Source organism: Scardinius erythrophthalmus, assembly GCF_964197995.2.
Source record: "Scardinius erythrophthalmus genome assembly, chromosome: 15".
Taxonomy (NCBI): Eukaryota; Metazoa; Chordata; class Actinopteri; order Cypriniformes; family Leuciscidae; genus Scardinius; species Scardinius erythrophthalmus.
Window position 1 is genome coordinate 34775415 of NC_138235.1, and position 21958 is coordinate 34797372.

General features: G+C 41.6%; 1 protein-coding gene across 1 annotated transcript; it reads left to right on the forward strand.

Moving 5' to 3' along the window:
- The first annotated feature begins 13813 nt into the window (after positions 1-13813).
- Positions 13814-18730, forward strand: tent5ab (terminal nucleotidyltransferase 5Ab). Its single transcript, XM_081387256.1, has 3 exons — positions 13814-13900; positions 14024-14878; positions 15851-18730. The coding sequence occupies exons 2-3, from the start codon at positions 14492-14494 to the stop codon at positions 16631-16633; spliced, it is 1170 nt and encodes a 389-aa protein (XP_081243382.1). The 5' UTR covers positions 13814-13900; positions 14024-14491; the 3' UTR covers positions 16634-18730.
- Positions 18731-21958: the final 3228 nt, after the last annotated feature.

Sequence of the window (21958 nt, forward strand, 5' to 3'; positions counted from 1 at the left end):
TGTGAGCGCCTCTTTTAGGCATGTAAAAGTGGTGGACCCCAGGTTTTTGTGAATCTCTGGTGGAGTCTTCACTCCGCATGCCGCAGGTGAGCTGATTGGTCTTTTAAGAATATCTGTGTGTACAAATAACACTGACATTTATTTCTCTACAGACCTCGTTCCCTGTATAGACCTAGGGAGTCGTACTGGCAAGGAGGAATAAGGTAAAGTAAGTTTTGGACTTCAGGGCCCTGAAGCCTCCCCTCAGTTGGTGGCTGGAACGAATTAGGGAGAAGCTCAAAGAAGATTTGGCTTCCGTGCTGAGTGTGTGATGGCCTTCCGGTCATAACATTTTTTATGCGTGGTGGGCCGCCGCTCATTTCTGTTTAGCCTCAGGGCTATTAGCCACCCAGGGGTAGAGTAGTTGGTCTTCCTAAAAAAAAAAAAAAAAAAAAAAAAAAAAAAAAAAAAAAGCTTTTTTGTTTAGGTTTAGACTGACGCTGGCGCTTCAGATAGATCTTATGTCTTACCTATCAGTTTGTGACATTTGTATCCTGAGTACTTCGCTCCCCTGAGCTCTGTAAGGTGTCAGTAGGTTGAGTGTTTCACAGCCTCTCAATCAAGTTGGCTTTGGCTCCTCTGAGCCCTCAGGTAGATCTATGCTTATGGGTCGGCCCTAACCCGGGCCGCCTCTGTAGCTGGCCTAGGCTATGTTTGGGATGTTGGAGGCGTTCTGCTAAGTATAGCTGCCGCATTCATTATGTGTTAGGCTTCCTCCCCTAGATTTCAGCCTCCTCCCTTAAATGGGAGTTGTTGGCCAAGGCCCGCCCCTTTCACTGCATTCAGGGGTGATAGAGTAATGCAGGGTGGTAGTTGAGGTATGATCCTTCAGGCGGGTCAGGCTGTCTTTCGCTCTGCGATGTGATAGTTTGCCAGACCCTGTCGAACAGAGCTACTTGTTTTTAGGCCTCTAGAGCTGGCTCCACTCAGCCCGTTGAGCTGAACCACTCGAACGATGGGTGAAGGTTGGTTGGCTTGCAAGCAAGCTCCGCTTCCCCAGGCTGGGCACAGGACAAATCCCTGTCACCCTTTGGAGCCACTTGCAGGCCCGCTCCCTGTCTAACATTTCAGGGGCATATGGTGTTTCTCCCCCACTAAACGCGGGGTAGTTTTGAGTAATCCATTCTCAGCTCTGTATTATCTACCTCACACCACGATGGCTCCGGGTGAGCAGGGAGTTCTAACTACATTTCATTCCGGTATTTGAACTCCGCTCCCTTGAAGCCAGAGCATTGCCATGAGCTGATGCCCATGCATTTAGTAGGTAGGCCCTTAAAATGGGGCCTCCACTAGGCAGAGTGGCGTATGTTGTACTCCCCTGCTATGAGGGTATTGCTTTTTGCTGAGTACACTGCCTTTGGCAATGTGATTAGGTGCCAGGATGCTGTAAGTGCTGTAGTAACAGTTTTTCTGCCTTGAAGGCTGCACAGTTAGGTAGTAGGCCCCAGCAGGCCTCCTTGACCGGGTAGCCCCTAAGATAGGGCTCCTAGGCCAGCTCACCTTCGTTGGTTGGCCCTGGTAGTTCGGGCAGAAGACTCACTACCGAGTAGTAGGTCTTAACAGGCCTCCTCGGAGGTGGGTCACAACATTGTGGAGCATACACTAGGTCAAAACTTTAGGAAAGTTTTTTATTAGTATGGTTCCAGCAGTGTTCATTAAAGTAGCAGAAAGACTCGCTATCAGCTAGTAGGCTCGACCGGGCCTCCCTGTTAGGCGAGTCCCCAGCAGCAGTCACATCCAGCTGATTAGACTGTTTCAGGAAGTAGGCCTCTTCAGGCCTCCCTGGAGATGGGCTCCCACATTTTTTGTGGGGGTCAGGTAGTAGGCTTTACTAGGCCTCCCTGAGGGCTAAATCCCTCATACTGTGGTACTAAGTGGCCCTGAGGTTGAACTATCAGTTAGTAGGCCTCATAAGGCCTCCCTGAAGGCAAAGCCCCATAGACAGTCAACTGGAATGCCAGTCTGGCCCAATGTCAGCTGTGGTTTTCAGGTAGTAGGCCTCTCCAGGCCTCCCTGAAAGTAAGCTCCTTCATGTCATGGTTCTCTGGTAGTAGGCCTCACCAGGCCTCCCTGGAGTTGAGTTCCAACATACTTTGAGTTTCCACTTAATGTGGTTTTTCTGGTAATGGGTAGTAGGCCTCTCTAGGCCTCTCTGTAAGCGAACTCCCATGTACTGTGGTAGGCTTCAGTAGGCCTCCCTTAAGTTGAGCTCCCACGTTTTGTGGTTGTCATGTAGCAGGCCTCTCCAGGCCTCTCTGTAAGTGAACTCCCATGCACTGTGGTTATCAGGTAGTAGGCCTCACTAGGCCTCCCTGAAGTTGAGCCCCCGCATACTGTGGTTGTCATGTAGTAGGCCTCTCCAGGCCTCTCTGTAAGTGAACTCCCATGCGCTGTGGTTATCAGGTAGTAGGCCTCACTAGGCCTCCCTGAAGTTGAGCTCCCACATACTGTGGTTGTCATGTAGTAGGCCTCTCCAGGCCTCCTTGAAGGGTTAGCTCCCACTTACTGTGTGTTCCACTGAGCATGGTTTTTCAGGTAGTAGGCCTCTCCAGGCCTCTCTGAAAGTGAGCTCCCACGTTTTGTGGTTATCAGATAGTAGGCTTCACCAGGCCTCTCTGAAGGTGAGCTCCCACATACTGTGGTTGTCAGGTAGTAGGCCTCTCCAGGCCTCTCTGAAAGTGAGCTCCCACGTTTTGTGGTTATCAGATAGTAGGCTTCACCAGGCCTCTCTGAAGGTGAGCTCCCACATACTGTGGTTGTCAGGTAGTAGGCCTCTCCAGGTCTCCCTGAGTAGTTTCACTGTGGTGCTGGGTTTTGTAAGCTAGTGGCCGCTTACTTTCAGTTTAGCAGACCTTATCAGGCAGCTACCGAAGGTGAGCTTGCGCACTGGCTCGACTCAAGTTTGTATTCTCTGCTACGGGTTCCCTCCTGGAACCTCTTTATCCTGCTACAGCCTGGTTGCCTACCAGGTAGATCTAATGCTCCCCTCACTGAGGGTCAGTATGAGTATGTGGTCTCCTGAGTCTGATCAGTCGGTCGTAGGCCTCTCATGAGGCCTCCCAGTTAGATCAGTCCTTAGGCCCTCACAGGCCTCCTTAGTGTTTTGAAACACAAACACTGGGTTGATCCGTGGATCGAGTAGAGAAACTCCCCTCGCTGGCAAGGGTTGTAAAGCACTATGCTGAGTCATACTCTCCAGGATATCCCGTCTCTGAGATCCGGTCCGAGTGGTTTACTGCCTGCTTCGCAGTCCCTCGGGTTGGATGCCTTCCTAAAGGCAAGTGTCCAGAGGCTCTGTCTTCGGACAGACAGGAAGTGGCCAGACTGTAGTGTCTTATATGGTGACACCAGGTCAGGCCTGCCTGGTGGCATTTCAGGTGGCACGTTCCCCTGAATAGTGACTGGCTGGGGTTCCCTCAGGTTCCCTAGCCACATTCCCTAGAAGGGACCCCTTCTAAGAAGTTGAAGTTGTGGTCCTAGGCCCTTGAGCAGGCCCAGGTAGACCTTTCACTAAACTATGTTTATGGAGGTTTTCTGTGGTGTCATTTAGCTTGGGCTATGACCGTAGGGAGTGCTGTCACTGACAGCTCAGTGTGACCTGGGGGTGAGTGGTACTAGCGTTCATTTGAATTGCCGGTTCTGACAGTTGTCACTGCCTTTGGCATGCACTCCCCTTAGCATGGTGGCGTTGGTATATCGTTCCCCATAGCGTCATTCTGACGTAGTGTAGAGTTCCCTTTCGAAAGGGAACGTCTCAGGTTACGACTGTAACCTATGTTCCCTGAGAACAGGGAACGAGACACTACGTCTTCCTGCCATGCCTCGGGGCCTGCCTGCAACAGTCCCTTCAGACGATAGGATGTTGTCATGTTTGCAAGGCGCCCTTTTATACTTGCAGGTCGCATGTTAATCATTCACGTTAATGATTCACGGGCTGTCGCCGGTCAATGTGATTGCCGTGATTTGATATTGATTTCAGACACCTGTCACGCCTGAGGCGTTCCCCATAGCGTCATTCTGACGTAGTGTCTCGTTCCCTGTTCTCAGGGAACATAGGTTACAGTCGTAACCTGAGACGTTTTGTGGCTTTTCTTCTGATTATTTATTTAGTTTTCTTATTATTACCATTGTTATTGCCAGTCATGAAGGTGATGTTGCTATTTCAATTAAAGCAACATTTAGTCAAGTCAAGTCAAGTCAAGTCAAGTCAAGTATATTTGTATAGCGCTTTTCACAATACAGATTGTATCAAAGCAGCTTCACAGTATTAAATTAAAATAATACAACAAGGTTTGTTTCTAGTGGAATTTATTGATTGATAAAATAAAATTAAATATCCCCAAAATATCCCCAACTGAGCAAGCCAAAGGCAACAGTGGCAAGGAACCGAAAAACTCCATCAAGTGACCTAATGGTGACCTGCATCTCCATCAAGTGATCTAATGGTGTCCTAAAACTCCATCAAGTGACCTAATGGAGAAAAAAATAAAACCTTGGGAGAACCCAGGCTCAGTCGGGGGCCAGTTCTCCTCTGGCATTTATGAACTAGAGGCCGGATTGTAGTTTGAACTGTAAGATTAAAAATATTATATGAATGCCTGGCTGAAGAGATGCGTCTTTAATCTAGTTTTAAACTGGGAGAGTGAGTCTGAGCAACGAACAGTATCAGGAAGGCTATTCCAGAGTTTTGGAGCTAAATGTGAAATTGCTCTCCCTCCTTTGGTTGATCTGGATATCCTAGGTATGACCAAAAGCCTCGAATTTAGTGATCTTAAAGAGCGCGATGGATTATAGGGCAATAGAAGATCGGTTAAATAGACTGGAGCTAAGCCGTTTAGGGCTTTATAAGTCAGTAGCAATACCTTGTAATTAATACGGAACTTTATAGGTAACCAATGTAGTGATGATAAAATTGGTGTTATATGATCATATTTTCTTGATCTAGTGAGAACTCTAGCAGCTGCATTTTGGACTAACTGTAGCTTGTTTATTGAGGATGCAGGACAACCAGCTAATAAAGCATTACAGTAATCTAGTCCCGAGGTCATGAATGCATGAACTAGCTTTTCTGCATCAGAAACTGATAGGATATTACGTAGCTTAGCAATGTTTCTAAGGTGGAAAAAGGCTGTTTTTGTAACATATGAAATATGATTTTCAAAAGACAGGTTACAGTCTAGTATAACACCCAGGTCTTTTACGTTAAAGTTGTATTGTAAGAGGTTTTGTGGGCGTTTTTTTTTTGAACCGATAAGCAGCACCTCTGTCTTGTCTGGATTTAATAAAAGAAAATTACGTGTCATCCAATCTTTTATATCTTTAACACACTCTGTCAATTTGGATAATTTAGCGTTTTCATCCGGCCGTGATGAAATATAGATTTGAGTGTCATCAGCATAACAATGGAAACTAGTTCCATGTTTCCTTATAATATTTCCAAGTGGCATCATATATATTGAGAATAATAGAGGGCCTAACACAGATCCCTGCGGCACTCCATAGTTTACTGGAGTTATGATCGATTTTTCTCCATTTAAATAGACAAAATGGTAGCGGTCTGATAAGTATGATCTGAACCAGCTTAATGCCTGTCCTTGAACACCAGTATAATTTTGTAGTCGATCTAAGAGTATTGTGTGATCTATAGTATCGAACGCAGCACTAAGATCAAGTAAAACTAGTATTGAGATACAGCCTTGGTCAGAAGCTAAAAGTAAATAATTTGTGATTTTAACGAGCGCAGTTTCAGTGCTATGGTGCGGCCTGAATCCAGACTGAAACTTTTCATAGATGTCATTTTCTTGCAAGAAAGAGCCCAGTTGAGCGGACACAACTTTTTCTAGTATTTTAGACATAAATGGAAGATTTGAAATGGGTCTATAATTTGCTAGATTATTATGATCTAATTGTGGTTTCTTAATGAGAGGTTTTATAACTGCCAGTTTAAATGTTCTTGGAACATAACCTAAAGTTAAAGATGAGTTAATAATATTGAGGAGAGGCTCTTCCACTACAGATAACACTTCGTTCAATAGTTTAGTTGGTATAGGATCTAATAAACATGTTGTTGTTTTAGATGAAATGATAAGTTTATTTAACTCTTTTTGTTCTATAGTTGTAAAGCACTGTAATTGTTCTTGCGGGTGATAATTGAGGCTGAATAATAAGGCGCGATTGAAGATTGAACGTTTACAATTGTGGTTCTGATGTTTTCTATTTTCTCAGTGAAGAAGTTCATGAAATCATTACTACTAAACTGTAACGTGATATTTTGTTCGGGTGATGTCTGTTTATTTGTTAGTCTAGCCACGGTGTTAAATAAAAACCTTGGATTATTTTGGTTATTTTCTATTAGTTTGCGGAGGTGCTCAGCCCTGGCCGCTTTTAGGGCCTTTTTAATACGTGACATATTTAGTGACCGATTATCTTTTCAAAGTCTGCAAAAAATTTAAAAAAACAAATGCGAATTAGATGCTTTTCCATCAAGTTGTTCGAGCGGATGATGCTGGTAACCAACTGTAAAAAAAACTCCATCAGCGGAAAAAGACGATTAGTTGCGTGGGTTTAATGTTCGCTACATATTCAGCAAATGCGTTTCCATCTCCCGTTGTTCGCTTTTTTTCGCACAAGTCAAAAACCACCTCAAGCGTGCGTAAGAACTTTTTTTGCGAATTAAGGGATATTTTTTCTGAAATTTGCCGTTTCCATCACTCGTTTCTGATGCGCTACTTCAAAATGTGCATAAAACGGTGATGGGTGATGGAAACGGGTAGTAACTGATTACATGTAATCTCTGGATTACATAATCAGATTCCAAAAATTAAGTACTCGTGAATTATATTACGTTTTAAAATACTGGTAATCAGACTACAGTTACTCCTTTTTGATTACATGATTACATGTTCATTCTTACAATGGCAGAAAATTATTCATAATTCATTGATTCTCATATTGTTAATAACAAAAATAGATTTTTTTGTATTTATTTTATTTATATATTTATATTTTAATAACGCACATTGCGTTCCCATATATATGAACGTCAAAAGCAACCCAAATTTACAGCATATGCAGAGATGCCATTTGTTAAACGAGCTGCTGAGACGACCCATCTAGGCCACACTTCTTCATTTCATCACCCCACAGTTATACACCGCGGATGTGATAAACATCAACCATCACAGTGTTTAATAGTGTTTTGTGCGTGCTTCCACAACATGGCTTCCTACCGGCTAGTGAAACAGAAGTCTAACACATTAGAAGGAAGTACGTCATCGTATTTACTTCCGCGTTGCTAAATAAGGTGGATAGAAACTTCCCCACCAATATATTTTTCTATCTTTAGAGAAATTTGGATCTGGGGACTTTTTCTGCAAAGCAATTAAAACCTTATTACTGGCAATAGCTCTATCAAACTGAAAAATGGAACTTCCCCTAGATTTAATCTGGAATGGGGCATTCGTAAGGGATGCCCGATTTCCCCTTATCTGTTTTTACTTTGTACACAAATTCTCACAAATCATGTTATACAAGGAATTTCTATTGCGGGTAGTAGGGATATCATCATCAGTCAGCTTGCTGACGATACCACAATATTTTTTAAAAAATGCTAGCCTGTCACCATTCAAGTAATTAACCAGTTTTCAGAGGCCTCTGGTCTATACCTAAATATTAATAAATGTGAACTGTTGCCTTTAAAAGATTGTAAACTATTTGCAACATTCCGATCAAGGAAGAAGTTACGTACTTAGGTATTATCTCTAAAGATCAGAAAATGAGATGTCCATTAAATTTCTCTCCAATCATTAAACAAACTCAGAACAAATTGAACCAGTGGTTGCAAAGGGACTTATCTCTAAAAGGCAGAGTGTTGCTTACCAAGGCTGAAGGGATATCCCGGCTTACATACGCAGCTTTCTCTTTACACCTGGACAGTAAAATCTGTAAAGACATTGATAGAATGCTTTTTGACTTCATCTGGAAAAATCGTACCCATTATATTAAAAAAAGTGTTGTTATGAATAATTATGAATCTGGTGGGCTCAACTTTTTGGACTTCAATACCCTAAATCAGGGGTGTCCAAACTCAGTCCTGGAGGGCCACTGTCCTGCAGAGTTTAGCTCTAGCCTGCCTCAACACACCTACCTGGAAGTTTCTATGCCTAGTAAGACCTTGATTATCTGGTTCAGGTGTGTTTAATTGGGGTTGGAGCTAAACTCTGCAGGACAGTGGCCCTCCAGGAGCAAGATTGGACATCCCTGTCTCGATTTGGAATTTTATTCCCCACTATATTCTCTCGCTTTGGTGGTCTGGGCTTTATTTTGAACTGTAACTACAATGTGGAAAAACTCCCTGTAAAACTGTCCACTTTTCACAAGCAGGTCCTTTTAGCTTGGTCTCTAATTTATAAGCATAACTTCTCACCTCACAGGCATCTAATTTGGAATAACAGAGATATTTTATATAAGAACAAGTCACTCTTTTTTGAGAATTGTGTACTTAATCAGATTCTGCTGGTGGACAGCTATTTAATGGAGAGGGGCGACTTTTCTCCTATAGAGAGTTTTTATCAACATATAACATTCCAGTTACGCCAAAAGGATTTGCAATTGTGCAATTTCCTTATTGTGGATGAATGTTGAATTTTGCTTTTATAGAAGTCAAAGTAAAGAAAAGATGTGCTTCATTATAAATGTATTAATTCTTTTGGCAAAATTTCACATTCATAAGTGTAAATTCAGCACTAAAAAAAAACTAATTCTGTAATTTTTCTCCATGAAGTTGTACTTTATATTAATCTGATTTCTGGCTCCAACAACAAAAAGGCATTTAAAACTGTCAACATATGGTCCTTTTTCTCGATGTAATGGCCCATAAGCTTCCCCTGGCAATATTGTATTGTATTCTGTTTATGTACTATCATTTTGTATGTTGTTAAGTATATTTTGGTTAGTCAACTGTGATGTGTACCCTTTTTTGCAATAAAAAATAAAATAAAAATAGGATAAGAACTTCCCTAAGCACTTCCCCTCGGGGGAATCCTTGCTGCCATTTTGAAGTGCGTTGCACTTCGTGAAGTGGACGAGAGAAGTTTATATGGACAGACCCTCGTTCCATCGATTTTGACCGAAGGAGCGAATCTACTTCATATGTACATTTCAGGCACCTGTATGTCCCACAATGCAGTACGATTGTGACGTCACCGCAGATCTCGTCTAATCACCACCACAACAAACAACTCTATTATATATTAATTATATATATATATATATATATATTTTTTAAAACAACCCAAACACACCTATATACATTTGGATGCTGCATTAAACAAATTCTTAAAGGAATAAAAAAATTAAATAACAAATCAACTCTATAGCTGATTCCAAGTGATCAAGGGCTTATGACGTTCCAATCATAGACAGTAAAAGAAATGGACACAGCGACCCCATTGGATTCAAAGGAGAAAAGTGAAGTCAATTAGAAGCACTCACTTCCTGATGGCTGACCGTACTGCGCAGACTCAAACTGAGCTTGACGACGTAGATGTGACGTGAGCAACCCGTCTGTCTTCTAGTAGCTGTGCCAAGAGAAATCTGAACCATTCCCTTCCGAAACTTGCAGAGACGGAGAGCGTGAGTAGGAGGTTTCCATGAGCTAGGAGCAGGAGAAACTTTTGCTAAGTATTCTGATTAATTATTTTGTCATTTTGCCTCCACGTCTCCCCGATTGCCCGCAAGCTTCTCCTCCTGTCCATACGGTAATCTCTCTACTGTGCGACAGAGAGTCGCAGGTTATGACGCAATCGTTAGCCTACTTTTACAAAAACTGCTTCTATGGGGCCATAACATAAGCTACAATGTAATGGAGCCTTTTATACATTTTCGTGTTTCTTTAGAAATAAATAATGGACAAATGGAGTCTTTAAACGCCTCAGATGTGAAGTTATTCGCTGTCAAAGTGACGCCAAAATGAATGGGAGTCAATGGAATGCTAACAGCAGGTGAGGGTCTGCTAATCAATGGCGGCACCCGGGGAAGCTTCAGTTTCCGGCTGATGGATTACCCCCTTGGTTCCAATACAGCCCATTGCAGTTTCCGCCAGTATAGTGGGCACTCGTGCAACGTAAGCAATGACATACATCCGAGTGAACGAGACGGAGGGAAGTTTGCGAGTGAAGGGCATGACAATTTTGGACTGGAACGCAGCCCGAGTCTACTTCATATACTTCAGGCAGCTCCATATACCACAATGCAACACGATTGTGACGTCAACGCAGGGCCGTTTGAAGGACTTTGGGGGCCCCAAGCAAAATGGACATGGAGGCCCCCCCAATAAAAAACATATTATAATATGTAACCATATTCCATCCGTTCGAAAAAAAAGTTGCACTAACTGTTTGTTACAAGCAGCATTTGCCGTCAGGCAGGTAGCTAACATAAACATATTTTTTTCTAGCCTACGGTAGGCTGCCTACTGCTGCAAAATTACACTAGGCCTATTTGTACAAGACAAGTGGAGCTATTTTATCCAGTGTAGTTTATCACTTACCACTAGGGGTGTAATAAAATCCACGGTTCGGTTCAATACGATACACTTGTGTTACGGTTTGGTACGTTTTCGATACAGCAAAAAGAAAGAAATGCCAGAGAAATTTCCTTGATTTATTTATTTTTCTTCTTTTTTTTTTAAATTAAAACTAACATCATAAAATATGATTATTATTTTTTTACTTTGAGCAATTCTGGAGCTATAATTGACTCTTCTTAGGAGCATATAAAACAAAACAGCTCCTTGGAAAAAATTAAATGTAGCCTAATATTGTAGTAGTTATAAACAAATGTTTATTTTAGTTCAGATTAACATTTGAGGGCATTGTATTCATAATATCAAAATAAAACCAACGTAATGTTACTTGAAGGCATTATAGCCTACTATTCCTGCCAAACTATGTGAATGTTTCTCACTAGATCTCGCAGCGATGTTACTTCTGTGGCGAATTCAAATGCTTTCTTTACTGGATCTCTTATTAGTGCTGTGTAGTAACAGTGTCGCATGATCACGATCGGCTCGCGCTGCACTGGTCCAAACTGATAAACAACGGTCCTTCAACCACACAATAATGAGCAGTTTCGTTCCGCTTGCATTACGTTTGCCATTTGATGTTGGGCAATGTTGTGGTCGCGCCGGCGTCTCTACATTATGAGCGCGCTTGCCTTCGCGCAACGCGCCTACATTTGAAATAACGAAATTTTGGTCGGCAGGACAAATGGTCCAACGAAAACGTTCGGTTTGAAAACGCGTACCGAACACAGAACCGAAAGCCTCGTACCGAACGGTTCAATACCAATACGTGTATCGTTACACCCCTACTTTACCACTATCTTGTTTTTTCTTTCCTCATCTTACTTTCTCTTCATTCTTTTCTGGCTTCCTGAAGCATAATTCCGCTTCATGATGACTGCCGAGGAGTTTTTTGTATTTTGCGGCAGCAGAGATCACGTGGTTGGCTGGCTGCTGTCAGCGACTACTGAGAGGGGCCCCCTTGAGGGGGATCCCGATAACAGTGTCATTGCACTTTACTGCATTGACTATCAAAGGGGCGCTCACACAGTTTGTCGTTGCATTTTATTCTTAACCAGTCGTTGTCTTGGGGCCCCAGGCCAGCTCGGGGCCCCAAGCAATTGCTTGGTTTGCTTGCCTTGTCGCGACGGGCCTGCGTCAACGCACATTGCGGTTAATTTACCCCACCACAAACAACTCAATAATCTATTAATTATAAAAAAAATATATATATAAACAACTTAAACACACCTATATATATATAGAATGCTGCATTAAACAATTTCGTAAGGGAAAATAAATTAAAAATAAAGTTAGCGAGTGAAGGGCATGACAGTTTTGTGCATGACAGAGTCGTGAAAGTACAAGGCAATATATAATACGACGAAGCACAATGATAGAGAGTTGCTGCTTTCATCTAATCAATGACACTGACGCCACAAATATGCAAATAAAAACGTATGGTTTATGGAATGATACCTCAGTTTGAGGCTTTACTACTAAGCCTTCTCCCGACTCACAGGGATTTAGTAGAGAGAGCAAGAGAAAGTGTGTAACTGTCTCAGTGGTATAGCTGGGGTGCTGGATTGGATAAAGCCTCTTCTGATCTCATTGCAGGGGTCAGATGCCAATCTGTCTTACCTCGACAATGTCTACCTGACTAGAAAGACAAGACACTGTAGCCTAATGTAGTATGTTCACACGTATATACTTTAGCCTAAGCTAAAGAGAAAGCATCCGGGCAAATAAACGAAAAACAGTGTGATAAAGTTTATGACTCCATGTGGAGAGAGAGAGAGAGAGAGAGAGAGAGAGAGAGAGAGAGAGAGAGAGAGAGAGAGAGAGAGAGAGAGAGAGAGAGAGAGAGAGAGAGAGAGACCGGAAATGCCTGACCGCTTCAACTGACCCTTTCAATGCAACTCCTCCAGGAATCAGGTCCAGGTCACATATCATCCGAAAATAAAAAAGACTCAAGGAGATTACAGTTTGCATTAAGAAAACGAAGCATTTTAAGTCTAGTCTTTTTGCATTGCATAGCAATTGATGTTTTTATAATTATTTCTATCAATGTATATAAATGTTCAATTTAAAAAAGTAATAATGTCAAAGTGCACAAATGTAAAAAATGTTCATGACATGCTCTTTTTTATGCACTGTACAGAGTAAATTCATACTGTTTCGGATGCAAGCACTAAACACAAGTTTTGCCTTCTCTTCCTCTCTTCCTCACACACACACACACACACACACACACACACACACACACACACACACACACACACATTCAGAAGTGCGCCAAAGAGTCATGGTGTAGGGGGTAATCTAGAATAATCCTGCTTTATTGGCTGTTACCGCTGTGACGCAGGTCCGCTCCCCCTGATAGAATCTGGGTGACAGCCTGACATTTATACACACATACCTACACACAGTTACCAGCTAGTCTCTTTCTATCTTACATGACACACACACACACACACACACACACACACACACACACACACACTTCGTCTCCCTCCCTCTCCGTTTGCATAGCCATCTAAACAGGGACTTGACTTCCCTTAGACTTCATTTGCCCTTAAATTAAGCTAATTATAATGACTACAGACTAACCCTAACACATACCCCGAACCCTAAAATAAAACATGCAGCACTTTTAAAAGCCAATAAAGACATTAGCGTCTTAAAAAACCATTTCCTTATGAAGACGCCCCTTTGTCAGATACAATATAGGCACATTTTTCTGCAAATTTGTCCCTAAAATATAGTTCTATTTACTCACCTGTATAAAGGTGCATCTCAAGTTTAAGATCTGATGACTTTCTCTAGAGGGCAGCATTGACATTCACAGCTATCTATAAAGGCAGAAGGGATGTTTTTTTTGCTAGTCAGTTTTAATTGGTTCATTTATTATATAGGCTACGTATTCCTTTACACTAATGTCTTTTAGAAATTATAAAAATATTTTTCTGAGACATGTATACCAAGTCGATTCTTGGGGCTACAGAAACAGAATTGATAAATATCCTAAAAAAAAAAAACGTTTTTAATCATTAATTATTAAGCTACACTTTATTATAAATATCCGTGTATTGCTTTAACAGGTCGTAAAGGGGTATAACTGTGTATAATATTACTGTAGGCGAGAAGCGTGTGTCTGGATTGGTTTGCGCAGCTGTCACTCAAATTCACCGTCACTCCTGCTTTAGTTTACGGGTTAATCTCTATGCATCCTCACTGTGCAGCCGAGATGACATGAGCAGCCAGCAGTTTGACAGAACAGCTGACAATGTGATCATACAGGTATGTAATCCGTTCAACACGTATTATTGATTATGCATATCTATATTCATTCAGTGCGCAATTTATGTATTAATCGGGCTTGCAACTTATTGATTTATTGATTTATACGTTTATTTTTCACAGAATAAAACAACATGTAAAGGCTCAAAGCGTCCAGGTTTCACTTTAAAAGAGAAGAGGGACAGTCTTTTGCCACTTGATACTCGTTTTCTTGGAAAGGCGTGCCCTTTTTTCTTTGTCCGACCTGAAAACTCATCGCAATCATGCCGCAAACATTCTGATTCTCACGGCTCCCCGAGAGCCGTGAGAACCCGCGTCCACCGCCGTCGCCACGAACTTCAGCGCTGTGCGCAAACGGGACATCTGGCGAGCTTTTACGCACAGTGGTGAGGCGCAGCAGCGGTGCGCTGCATGCAAAACGAATGCATAGACGGGCATATAAACTCTCACCTGACTGACTCTTCTCTAGAATAAATTCATGAAATTATAACATTTTCCTTACAACCGCTTATCGTTTCGTTGGACATGGCTAAAGCGATATAAAGTTACAGACCTGATTCTAGGACTCAAACCGATCTCTAATCACTCGCCATGGAAGAGAATCTGAGTAACTTGAGCGTGCTGAACTGGGAGCAGGTGAAGCGTTTGGATGTCATCCTGACCGAATCCATTCCTATTCACGGCAAATGGAACTTCCCCACTTTGGAGATGAAACCTCGGGATATTGTCAAAGTGGTGCGGTGTCGCATGGAAGAGCGCAAGATCCACGTCCGGGAGGTCCGGTTGAACGGTTCCGCGGCCAGTCACGTTCTCCACGAGGACAGCGGGTTGGGCTACAAGGATCTGGATCTCATATTTTGCGCGGATCTGAAAGGAGAAGTGGCGTTTCAGACCGTCAAGGATATCGTTCTCGACTCCCTCCTGGATTTTCTGCCTGAAGGAGTGAATAAAGAGAAAATTACTCCAGTGACATTAAAGGTAAAGATTTAGTGAGCGTATTATTTGTTAGTTATTTTCATTTGTCTTTATTTGTATTGTAAACCAGTGTCCTGCTTAGCTTAAACCAGCCCAAACTGGGTTTTTTTGCTGGTTTTACAGGTGTTTTGGGCACTTTTCCGCTGGTCAGACTGGGAGACCAGCTAAATCAGATAAAGAAACCTGCTTAGAATGGCTTAATATGTTTGTTTGTTTTTTTAAAGCAAGGTAGCTAAAAATCCAAGCTAGTAATTGAAACCTTGCAGGGGTTGATTGATTCATCATTGCACTGCACCCTTGAGCAAGGCACTTAACCTCTATCCCATCAGGACTGCCCTTATTCTAAGTGTAGCTACTGTCACTTTGGATAAGCAAGATTCAGCTAAATACAATGATATAATTCCATGTTTCATGTGTTAAGTAAAGGGGAAGTGCATGACATGTTATAATTTGACATTGACTGGACTAGACATGCCTCTAGTGTCTATTAGATTTAAGCTGCAATAAGATAAGGTCACTGGTTGTAAAAACGTTGGTTTCTACTACAAAGAGGATTTCTCTAAACCAATTTACGATGGATCCGCTTTCACCTCTCTCTACCGTATGCAAAAGCACACAGCCTTTTCATGTATGCAAATTAGGCTGATACAATTTATAGCTATAGCAATGCAATGTAATGCCTTAACTGGATATGCAAAGTGACTTTACAATGTCAAAATTATGCATCTGCAGTCTTCTACTATTGACAAAATGCTTATTGTAGACATATTTAACTTTTCTTGCACGCATTTCAATAATGCAGAGAACTTAGCAATGATTTAAATAATTATTTATTTGTCTGCTTTAACACCCACATACAGTTTTGTGCATCTCCATCTTTCAAGACACACACATACATTTTTCATTGAACATTATATATTGGACTATTTCAAGAGAACACTGTCCTCATCCCAACCATTCTTCCTCTTTCCTCAGGAGGCTTATGTGCAGAAGATGGTGAAAGTGTGTAATGATTCAGACCGTTGGAGTCTAATCTCCCTCTCCAACAACAGCGGGAAGAACGTCGAACTGAAGTTTGTGGATTCCCTGCGGCGACAGTTTGAATTCAGCGTCGACTCTTTTCAGATCCGCCTGGACTCCCTCCTCCTCTTCTACGAGTGCTCGGAGAACCCCATGGCTGAGACGTTCCATCCCTCCATTGTGGGAGAGAGCGTTTACGGAGACTTCAGCGTAGCCTTGGACCACCTGCAACGGAAACTGATCTGCACACGAAATCCAGAAGAGATCCGGGGCGGCGGCTTGCTGAAGTACTGCCACCTGTTGGTGCGAGGTTTCCGTGCCGCTTCGGAAGCCGAGATGAAGCTTCTCGAACGCTACATGTGCTCCCGGTTCTTCATCGACTTCTCGGATGTGGCAGAACAAAGGCGCAAGCTCGAGTCCTATCTGCAGAATCACTTTGTGGGACTAGAGGACCGGAAGTATGAGTACCTGACCACCCTACACAGTGTCGTCAATGAAAGTACAGTATGCTTGATGGGACATGAAAGGCGACAGGCTCTGAGCCTTATCACCATGTTGGCAGTACGCGTGTTGGCAGAGCAGAATGTAATTCCCAATGTGGCTAACGTCACTTGCTTTTACCAGCCTGCGCCGTACATTGCGGACGGCAACTTTAGCAATTACTACATTGCTCAGGTGCAGCCAGTCTACACCTGCCAACCCACTCACACATTCTCGCCATGGTTGCCCTGCAACTGACCAAAATGTGTTAACTCACATCTGGTCCAACATGTCCAGTTAGAGCACCCGCCCAATGACAAGTTGAGAAGTCTGTATTTGTGTGCTCAACAATGTAAGGAAAACCCAAGACTTTCCCAATTGGCGGTTGCTAGCTCGCTGCAAGGGGAAGCTACGAGCGTGCCTGATGGGAAAAAGAGAAGAAGAGTGAGGTAACTTGGATTTGTTCCCATTTGGCAGCATGTTCTACCTAGGCTTTCCATGGCTAAGTGCCAGGCCTAAAGAAGCACAACACTGGCTGAGAGGAAACACCATGGACACATTATGAAGAGCATCTGAGTTACACAGACACAAAAGCGACTGTCTTTTTTTTTCTTTTCTTGTTTTTTTGTACGTATGTGTGATAGACATACTTGAAGAATCGAAGAGATCCTGCATACTGCGTTGAAAGGGCGGAAAGATTAGCAAGGGATGTGTTTTTTTGTTCGTTTTTTTAATGCTCATTACTCATGCTATCAGAAATAACGAACTGAAATCAATGGACACTTTTCTCAAGCCAAGGATATTCTCGTAGATACCAGATACCCAAAACAGATTATCAACTAAGTGCCTTTAACTGAAAAATGAAAGTCACTCTGTTTAATGACCCTAAAGTACATCTTTTTGGAGTCACATATAACTGTGGGTAGTGTACAGTAGTAAATGGGTTATGAATTTTGAAAGCCACTTGATCATGAATTTCCAACCAATAGTTGCAACACCTAATTCTTATAATCTATTAATTTGGCACCACAATAGTGAGAATTAGGGGGCCTATATGAAAGTGTTGCATATTTCCACCCGAGGCATGTACGTATGAGTTTTTCACAGCTTCTTGTCTCATCTAAACTGACCTCAATATACTGTTGGCTCAGCGCTGGCTTAGCTCAGATTAAAATGTCCAGGGCAATGCCATTACATCTAAGGCAGAGAGGTAAAACAGGTCGAGGCCGAACAGGAAGAGAATTAATGAAAGTTGTTTAAGTCCAAATTGTTGTTGTTACATCCAGGTTACCTGGCGTCTTTCTGCAGGCCTAATTATCACACAGCCACCAAATCCCGAGATTATACCTTTGACACATCTGACCTGCATAACCTGGGGGATTAAGACCAGCAGACATACAGCAGTGAGAAGCAGAAGCAAAATTAAGGGAAGTTCAACAAATACCAAAGATATTCTTAATGTTCCTCAAGATTGTGAAGCAACAATACTTGACGTAAGAGCATCGACATGCTGTTGGAACCCCATTTGAATTATTCCATAAAGTCTGAATCAAAAAGCTGAGATGCATACTGTTAAAGCCTTGTCCCAAATGCTCCCCTAAGCCCTTGTGGTCCTCCTCAGTCTACACTTTGGTGACGCAATGTTGCATAGACTGTATGAGTGGGTGCACTCATGAGCAACCTTCAGAATCCAAAAATGGGACACCATGCGGTTACATGCATGCAATGGCTGTCACGAGTCTGCAGGATTGCAAGTTGGGACAGGGCCTAAGTTTGTTGCTTGCACTCATGGATAAATTCGCTCTAACTGATCATACAGAGATGGACACTTCCCTCTCAAACGCTCCCTCACATTATCATCATATCTCTTATTTTTCTACTGATTCTTCTATTTTTGTACATTGGTGATGTTTATGAAAAGGTCTTGGTTAGGACCTTACTCTAATGCTGTGAAGAGTACTGTTGTCTTTTATGAGTCGAAAGAAAACCCGGCCGAGCATTAGTGCAGCAAATTCTCAACAAGCGTTGGTGTAAATTTTCATTCTGAGTCATTATGGTTGGATGCCCACACAAGTGTGAATGACCCTGTGTATGTGTGTCTTATCTTCTAAATTAAACGTGTATGTGAATTCAGACGTGAAATTCTGAGTGTTGATATCGCAATGCATCATGTATTTGCAAACATGAATGACATTAAATGGTGATTTAAAAAAATACATTGACTCAGTAATGTTTGTTAGCAATAAAAAAAAAAAAAACCACACAAGTCACTATTTGATCCTGATCTCTTCCTGTTGTGTGGTTTTAACAAAACTAACAGACAGCATGGTATTCAGAAAGCCCCAATGAGCACTACAATCCATTTACTGTAGGATGTTTTTGCAGGTTAAAATCATGCTAGACCAGGAGTGTCTAAGCTCAGTCCTGGAGGGCCACTGTCCTGCAGAGTTTAGCTCCAACACCAATTAAACACACCTGAACCAGCTAATCAACAAGGTCTTATACTAGGCTTACTAGAAACTTCCAGGCAGTGTCGAGGCAAGTTGGAGCTGAACTCTGCAGGACGGTGGCCCTCCAAGACCGAGTTTGGACACCCCTGTGTGCTAGATTAACACTAGCACTTACTAGCATAAACAAGAATTGACTAGTATAGAAATCCATGGTGGTATAAGAAGGTGTTTCCAGATGTGTTAAAAACATCTAGATTCTGCAAATGCATCACATTAACACTTGCAAATGCACCACAATAAAACCCAGCATTTTTTGTAGCACTCCTACAGAGACTGTTAGTCTCTTATGCTTACAGTAGCAGATGGTTAGTCTGTTTAGAGTACATGAAGCACCAATCTACCTGTTTAACGATTTCTCTATATAATCTTGTGCTTTTAATGTACTTTGGCAACTGTATGTCTCTCAACAGACCTGTAACTGTTAGCTAAGCAGCACACAGGGTAAGTAGATTTATTGTAGCCTGCGTCATGTTGGCATATACTGGATATCGCTCTGCCTGTCCTTAACTCTCCCTCATTTATGCTTATCCCCTTTCTCAATAGGAATTGCTGCTATAGCACCATTGACTTGGCTACAAAACTTTCGAATATATATTTTCTAATAGTACTGTCGAATCGATCAATTAATTGCATCTAACATAAAAGTTTGTGTGCACACACACACACATATATATATATATATATACACACACACATTATATATTTTCATAATTGCATGTTAGATGCAATTAATCGAATTAACAGCACTATTTTCTACCTTTTGATTTGTGCATCTTCAGGTTGAGTCTCTCACACTTTTGTTTTCATCTTCCTCTCACTGTCCATATATCTGTTAGGAGGCCTGCTGGTGAAACAAAATACAGATTAAACCAGCCTAAGTTTGCTTGCTTATTTAACTGGTCTTGTGGTTTTGTAAGACTTAGAGCTAAATAATTTACTCCCTTTGTATTAAAAAGTTGAACTGGAACGGCAGGAAGAGGAAGTTTCTGTCTATGCAATTCAATGCATTGTGGGTTATAAAGTGTTCTTCCACTCTGGTGCACTAAAGTAATAATTCAATATGATGAAATATATAAACAAAATACACATTGCTTTTTTTTACTTTCAAACGTGACTTTGAGAAGTCAACAAACTGCATTGATAAACCTTCCTTTTCTAGTAAAAAATGTGTTATATCAATTTAATTTCAATATATTTGAAATCTGCTTTACATTTAAACTTGAATTGCTATTCTTCATTCTGTTTGCTACCTCAATTCAAACTTAAATTAGAATTTAAAAGGAATTTTGGGAGACCCGCAGTTGGTTTAAACTGGACAATGCAATGCAAACTGATCACTTTATTATCAGACATTTAATATTTAGACTTTTTATCACGGCATGACCTTGTGAGACAAAGTAATAATATTCCCTCTGCTTTTGTTGGAAAGTAAAATCCGTCTCTCTCATAAAGCAAAATATGATTCTTGCCCAAAAAAGTTGAGATGAGTCATTTGTCAAACAAATGTTGCTAAGAGAGTTCCTGTAACTTAAATGGCGAAGTATGGCCACATGACAAGGTCATGGGGTTTCTCCCAAAATGCTTGAAAGCAAACATTGAATGTTAGCCTAACTATGTGGCATTGGGAGCTAACTTAGCTAACACCCACATTATTAGATGCTTTAATAGCTTAGCTCCCACTTTTGGCATACGTACGCTAGTTCAGCTTGCCATCCGGGTCTGACTGGATGAATAATTGGGTCTGAGGGTGTGTTAACGTATAGGCAGGGCTAACGTTATCCTCTCGTTAAGCGGCACTTCAAATATACTATATTTAGCGCTCCATGAGAGGGATATTAACCCATCTTCCCTAATCTGATTAACTGCTTAATAGCCATGTGCTCAACAGTCTTGGGTAGTTATAGCCCTTAGGTTTATGAGTATTACACTGTAACACATACACCAGGGTGAGAGTGCCCTCCCTTACCATTAAATTTGACTGGTTGGTCAGTGTGCACTGAATTTTGTCGAGATGAAGATACGGATTGAAAAACAGTAAGAAAGAGAGCGAGGATGAAAACGGTTCTTCCTTTCCCCAGTTCACCTCCTTCTCATGCCTTGAGACAGAGCAAACAAAAGCTCGCTCTACTAAGCTGCAATCCTACACAATTCGCACACTGACCTAGCCTCGAGCTAACCATGTGACATGCTAATTAATCTGACGATCTGCTTTTACTTATTCATTTCTACCATTTGTATGCAGTTCCTCATGCTAAGTGTTCCCTTCCCATTATGAACTGGCTCTTCATGGGCTATTTTGAGAGAATTGAAACCAACAGTCCCACCGTCTGTCTTTGTTCTATCTGGAGTGCCTTCTTGTGACAAAAATGATGTAGTGCATCCTGAATGAGCCGTGGAAAAATACTTCAACAGATAAACTGATTTAAATCAAATCCATAAGAATTACATGGGCCAATGAATATTGTTAAATGGCTTTTAAACTAGTGCATGCCGAATCAGAGATGTTGATTGATTGCTTACAGAAATCGTTTTTGAAAGCATCTTAGCCTTGAACTTTCTCCGGGTTTAGTCCAGACGTCATAAGGTTTGCTACAACAAGGGTTTTGTTTCTCAAATATACATAGAATTTCTTCATTAATGAGCAATTTTGGCTCTGTGGACTCTTAAAGCATACTTTTCACAAGCCCTTACATTTGAAAGCTTGAAAAAACTTGGACACTGCTAAAACGATAACAATGAAACATTAACATCATGATTGCAAATAGTTTAATTCTGTCAGAACATATGGCTACTTTTGAGCGGCCGTTAATAATTGGGCTGCAGGGATAAAATATTTTTGTTGACCAACCCGGACATTATCATCACCCTGGTTCTTCTCTTTAGGCTTTCCAACTGGCTTTTGGATTATTGCAAAAAAAAAAAAAAAAAAAAAGAACTGTGATCAACAAAAGTTTATGATTCACGTTTTGTTCGTCAAGATAATCTTGACAGGTGAACACAACTTTTTATGGAAATTGATGCTTAAATGCAAACGGCAGAAGTAAAAAGCTAAAGTCGACCTAGACCATGATGC

What these genes read in the sequence shown, in the direction of transcription:
- tent5ab (XM_081387256.1), top strand. Translation starts at nt 14,492, where the DNA reads ATGGAAGAGAATCTGAGTAACTTGAGCGTGCTGAACTGGGAGCAGGTG. An exon ending in TTACTCCAGTGACATTAAAG is followed by an intron (nt 14,879 to 15,850) that starts GTAAAGATTTAG and finishes CTCTTTCCTCAG; the next exon opens with GAGGCTTATGTGCAGAAGAT.